Raw genomic sequence first — 6,000 nt, 5'->3', positions numbered from 1 at the left:
GAATTGAACCCGGGTCTCTGGCGCTGTGAGGCAGCAGTGCTAACCAATGTGCCACAGTGCCGCCCAAGGAAGGGAAAATTTTGGATGCAAAGGGGGAAAGAGGTATTTCATTTTCTTTCATAGATGGGATTTTCACTGTCATTGTAGAAACTGCTGTATTTCTATATGAAATATAAAGAAGCAAGCTAATTTTCACCAAAAAGGTTAAGTCATCACGTCGTCTTTTCTCTTCTGAAGGGGACCAATAGATTTTATCTGTATTTCTGCTACTTAATGTTTTTAAAATCAAAAAGTAGTAAACTTCAAGTGATTTTTTTTTAAAAAGGCACCACATACATAGGCTGATGGCATAGAAATTGGAGCAAATCTAGTCTTAAGACACAAACTAAAGGAAAATAATTTGGTGAAGGGTTAAATTTAATAGGCAGGAATAAAGTTAAGCAAGAAAAGTAAATCTGGTAAAAAGAGAGTGGAAGGTTGTTTTTCAGTGACAGGGTAAAATATTGATTTTCACCTTTCCAAAGTCAGAGTGACATTTTGTTTACCTTCAATAATTTGTCAAAGAGAAGCCAGGTGACTTGCAGAATATATAGGTGCAGGAAGTAGGACAGGAATTTACTCACTATGGGTATGTACATATTTTAAAAACTGTTTGAAGGAATTTCCCTGAAATATTTGTTAGTAGAAATGAAATGTCTAAGGTAAAGTGAACATATTTGTTTTGATAGTCCAAATAGTTGGTAGTCATTATTAACGTAAGATCTGCAATTCTGGGAGTTTCCTTTTAGTGTAATGGCTGACATCATTAATCTCTTCCAGCCAATCAAGAGACAGGGAGGTGGGTGCTGGAGGGGGAGAACACTTGCCACAAGGTTAGTTATAAAACTCATCAACTTTAAATTACAGCCATTTGAATATCTTTGGAAAGAAGTGTTCAAGGCTTCCCTGAATAAGCTGTTGTGTGAAGGAATTGAGAGTTCCTTTCCCTTTTAATTGTTTACTGCATTATGTTTAGGCTGTTCCTGCTGCTCCCTGTGATTTTGCCTGCTCTAAAGCAGGCAGCTTCACAGGGAAATGGATCTCTTTTCATCTCTGAACAAGAAATCTTCAGGAGAGTGGTGGATCTCCTAGTCCCAGGAGAAGACATTTTCAGTGAGGCTGCTGTCACCTATTTAATACATATCTTAGGGAACCGTGTGCAGTGTTCTGAGGTGCCGTGTGAAGAGGTAATTGCAAAGCTTTCTGATTATTACATTTAGAGAACAAACTCCACCACAGGCTGTTAGTGCCATCTGAAGGTGGTGTTAAGCAGTAAATCATTTTGTTAGTTCATTTAAGATTGCAGCATATGATAGACACCAGCAGGAAAATCAAATTGTATGGAATTTTATAACAATCAGTTAAGATATTGCAACTTTAAATGCCTGTCTTTAATTTTTCATACATACATTATATGTAGATATGATAGGCAGTCTATATATAAATGCATTTATATTTGGTCAATAGAAATTGTTCAGCTGTAACAAGATGAACAAGAAAATATGAGTATTTTGTACTTTAGGAAACTTTCTTCAAATTTGTTCATGTTCTATCTCTGCTGTTCAAAACGATCTTTGTGTGAGTCGCCACTTTTTAAGTGCCAATATTTCTAAAAATGAAATGTGTTATATTTATTCACGACTGGGAGGTTATTTTCACAGATCTGTTGTTTACTAACTTCTGAGAACTAACAACGTTGCACAAGAGGACTTTTTAAAAAATAACATGAGAAAGAATTATGATTATTGCACTTTATTGAGATAATTCTTGGGAACTTAGTTGGAACAATGTAGTGAAAACAAATCCACTCCTACCAGAATAATGCAAAGTGCTCGTCACCTATCAACTGGAAAGATTGGGGTAGTCGGGGACGGAATAAACAGAAGATCAAGAAATATTATGGTGGGAATGCTTTTGGGGGCTAAAGAAAGACAAGGAACTATCACTCAGCTCTGGGAGACCTGAATAAAGGAAAGGAGCAGCGAACAATGAAAGAAAGACTGATAATAGTCTTAGTTGTAATGTAGAAAATACACACTGTGCAATTTCCCTCAAATAACAATATTTAGAACATAGAACATAGAAAAATACAGCGCAGTACAGGCCCTTTGGCCCTCGATGTTGCGCCGACCCAAGCCCACCTAACCTACACGAGCCCACTATCCTCCATATGCCTGTCCAATGCCCGTTTCAGCTGTAACAAGATGAACAAGAAAATATGAGTATTTTGTATTTTAGGGAACTTTCTTCAAATTTGTTCATGTTCTATCTCTGCTGTTCAAAATGATCTTTGTGTGAGTCGCCACTTTTTAAGTGCCAATATTTCTAAAAATGAAATGTGTTATATTTATTCACGACTGGGAGGTTATTTTCGCAGATCTGTTGTTTACTAACTTCTGAGAACTTCTGAGAGGGAGAGTCCACCACTGTTACTGGCAGGGCATTCCATGAACTCACGACTCGCTGAGTAGAGAATCTACTCCCAACATCTGTCCTATACCTACCACCCCTTAATTTAAAGCTGTGCCCCCTCGTAATAGCTGACTCCATACGTGGAAAAAAGTTCTCATGGTCATTTAGAAAGAAGCATCTAAATAGTTTCTAGTTGATGTTCATCAAGGGGTAAATATTGGCCACAACACCAGGGAAAACTCCCCTTCTTGGCTTTGAAATAGTGCTATCAGTTCTCTGACATCCATCTCAGTAGACAGACGGGGTTTCTGTTTTAACATTGCACCTCCAAAAATGCAGCACTCTCTCAGTTTTACGTCAGAGCTTAGCCTTGCTGTTTGTGCTCAAACCCTGAATCCAGAATCTTGTAGTTCAGAAACAAATGTGCTGCTAACTGAGCCACGACTGACATTGAAGTATACTCAGTCAGATTACACGGGTGCAAAGGCAGAATGTACCTTGTTTGCAATAACTCGGGACAATCAGCCGAAATCATAGAAACCTTTATAAATCAGTCAATAACATAATTGATGGTTTGAACAGCAATGAAGAATTCTGAAAACAAATTACTCAAATAATGTTTGTGATTATTAGTATGGCTAAAGTTACTGGTAGCTAAGCATGGGAGAAAGGAAGGAAAATTAATATCCTCCTTTTACCATAATTCAAAAGCCCTATTAACAAAACTAGTTGAGTAAAGATTAGAATGTATTAATTTCCACAGACTAAGCTGGTAACAGTGACTTTGTAATTAAACGTTACTGTCTTGGGCAGTGAAAGACATTTTCCTTACTTTGATTAGCGACAGCTCTGTTTAGTGAGATCATATGTCCATTGTGACATTATCCTTTCGAGATTATAGAGGGTGAAAAGAATTCCAATCTAGAAGCCTGTGGTCAAATTATTGAAAATGTTGGGGAGATAGGGGTGAGGTGGATAATTGTTTATTTATCGATGGTGGACGGGTTTTAGTTCACCCGTTGTATTTTGATGGTGAACTCAAGACTGGATGGGAACATGGTGGACAGGGTACCTGACTGATGTGCCCCATACAACTGAAAACACATCTCGCTGGGTTGTAATACCCAGCTGCAGTAAAGAGACTTCTATGTTGTCACGGCACATCTTGTTTCTAAATGTCCCTGGTATTTTATTCATGAATAGCCTCGATTGGGACAAATAGACTTTCCTACATCTAACCTGCTCCAGTACAACTGCAGTTGCTAGATCAGTTGTTCATTTTAAATCTGAGATACATAATTTTTGGTGAAGCAAAGACATATGAGGCGAAGGCAATAGAATCACAGAATCCTTACAATGCAGGGAGAGGCCATTCAGCCCATTACGTCTGCACCAATCCTCCTCAGGATCCCACCCAGATCCAGCCCTGCATTTACCATAGCCAGTCTGTCTAAGCTGCATATCGTTTTCAGCAAACCATGCAGACACTGAACAAACAAACTTCATACGGACAGTTACCCAAGGCTGGAATTGAATCCAGGTCCTCCAGGTAGCAGTACCATCCACTGAGCAACCAGGTACAGTATGTGGAGATCAGCCTTCATCTCATTGAATAGAGACAAAAGAAAATGCAGATTCTGGAATCCAAAGTAGACAGGCGGGAGGCTGGAAAAACATAGCAAACCTACGCAGCCTCCAGCCCAGAGGACTCAACATTTGAGTTCTCCAATTTCAAATAACCTCCTTTCCCATCCCTCGACTCCCTTTGCAGTTCCTCCCCCTCCCTTGCACTGCTCCCTGCCACCAGCCAGATTCATTCCTCCCATTGGCCAACCAGGTCTTCACCTGTCCCCATTTCACCACCTTACCCCTCCCCCACCCCCAACCATTTTATCTGCAGCTCCCCCTCCCCCCGCACACCCACCCCAGCCCTGAAGAAGGGTTACACCTCAAACGTCGACTTCTCCACCTCCTGATGCTGCCTGGCTTGCTGTGATCTCACTGAATGGCAGAACGGGCTTGTGGGATTGACTGGCCTACTTCCGAGAGAAAGTGAGGCCTGTAGATGTTGGAGTGTGGGGCTGGAAAAGCACAGCTGGTCAGGCAGCATCTGAGAAGCAGAGGATTGACATTTTGAGCATAAGCTGTCCTAGATGAAGGTGTGGGGGGGTGAAGGTGGGAGGGGGGTGGATTGGATAGGTGGAAGGGAAGATGGATGGGAAACCAGGGCAAAATGCATGAGAAGTCAGGTAAGGCCTTTATTCTCATCGCTTTCCCAAACGCTATTTGTAAATGCGATGTCAAGAAAGATAAGATTCTCTTTCGGAGGCATGAGTTGAGTTGCCTATTAATGGGGATTATTGCTTGTTGTCAGTTTCGTTAACTGCAGATCCTGCCTCATTACTGCGTAGCTTCCTATCCTAACACCTGCTTGCAGCTCGAGACCTAAATACCCAGCAGCAGCATCTCAGTGTCAACTCCGCGGCACAGGCCACGTCCACAGCCCATCAGTGAAAGCTGGCACCCAACCACTGTCACCCTCTCGGGACCCTCGTGGAACGTTTCCAATCCACTTACAGGACGCACCTGCAATTTAGAACTCCACTTTGGGATGTACCAGTAGCTAGCTGAATGTACAAACATCCTTCTGTGTACACAGTATTGCAGATGAATTCTCACCGACTCTCGGCACGATTTGCTGTGGGATCGTGATCAAATAATGACCAAAATTAGTTAGTGGCGAAAATAGTCTGTTTATTCAGCAACAGCAGTGCCGTTGCAAGGTGGTGACGGAATCCTGAAATATAGTTGTTGCAGTAGCTTCATGATACACAGTTCTTAAATATATATGAAAATTCCATCACTATAGTGTTACATTGTGTACAATCGACTAAACAAAGATTTGAGGGGCTTCTGTTCCCAGGAAACAGGAGATGGGTTCATCATCTGTTAAATGGCAGCTGTGACGTCGGCTGGGATGAAGAATGCCTGTCTGGTCAGTTTGCATCATCAAGAGATGTTAGTCCTTTTGTCTTTTAAGTTAGTAAGTTTTAGTAAAAGTATATTTTCTAGTTAAGGTAGTAATTATACAGGTACTAAATAAAAGTATTAAGGATATTAAACTGATTACCACAGCTGGATTGTGAGATTTGTTTGCTATTTGCCGATGTGACTTTCATTCATTCAGGCAGTGGAAGTGCTGTTTTGACAGTAAAGGGGACAGTGGCCCTGTTTAATGCATTTAGTGGTTGGCAAAACTGTTCTTTAATCTATTTAGGTCCTGAGCGATTCTTGCTAAGGGCTGATTAATATTATAATCTTTCCGTACTTTCGGGTGGGTGGTGGAAACACTGTGTTGGATGGGTATTGTTTTCGAATAGATTAGTAGTCTTTGATATTTGTCAAGATTAGAGTGGTGCTGGAAAAGTACATCAGGTCAGACAGCATACGAGGGGCAGGAAAATCGACGTTTCGGGCAGGAGCTCTTCTGCATCTGCAGTACCCACTTTCGCCAGGCGTCTCTGATATTTGTTCAAATGTAGTTTATGA

At 41.0% G+C, this 6,000-nt stretch overlaps 1 protein-coding gene across 1 annotated transcript in view; it reads left to right on the top strand.

Annotated features, from left to right (window-relative positions):
• The first annotated feature begins 931 nt into the window (after positions 1 to 931).
• LOC132815888 (zinc transporter ZIP4-like) overlaps positions 932 to 6,000 on the top strand; it is a 67,585-nt gene continuing 62,516 nt past the window's right edge. The window contains exon 1 of the mRNA XM_060825238.1: positions 932 to 1,226. Coding sequence (XP_060681221.1) covers positions 1,008 to 1,226 — 219 coding nt within the window. The 5' untranslated portion in view covers positions 932 to 1,007. The remainder of the gene's footprint in view (positions 1,227 to 6,000) is intronic.

Source organism: Hemiscyllium ocellatum, chromosome 5 (assembly GCF_020745735.1).
Source record: "Hemiscyllium ocellatum isolate sHemOce1 chromosome 5, sHemOce1.pat.X.cur, whole genome shotgun sequence".
NCBI lineage: Eukaryota > Metazoa > Chordata > Chondrichthyes > Orectolobiformes > Hemiscylliidae > Hemiscyllium > Hemiscyllium ocellatum.
The sequence above is the reverse complement of the archived record's forward strand: the minus strand, read 5'-3'. Positions and strand labels throughout refer to the sequence as shown.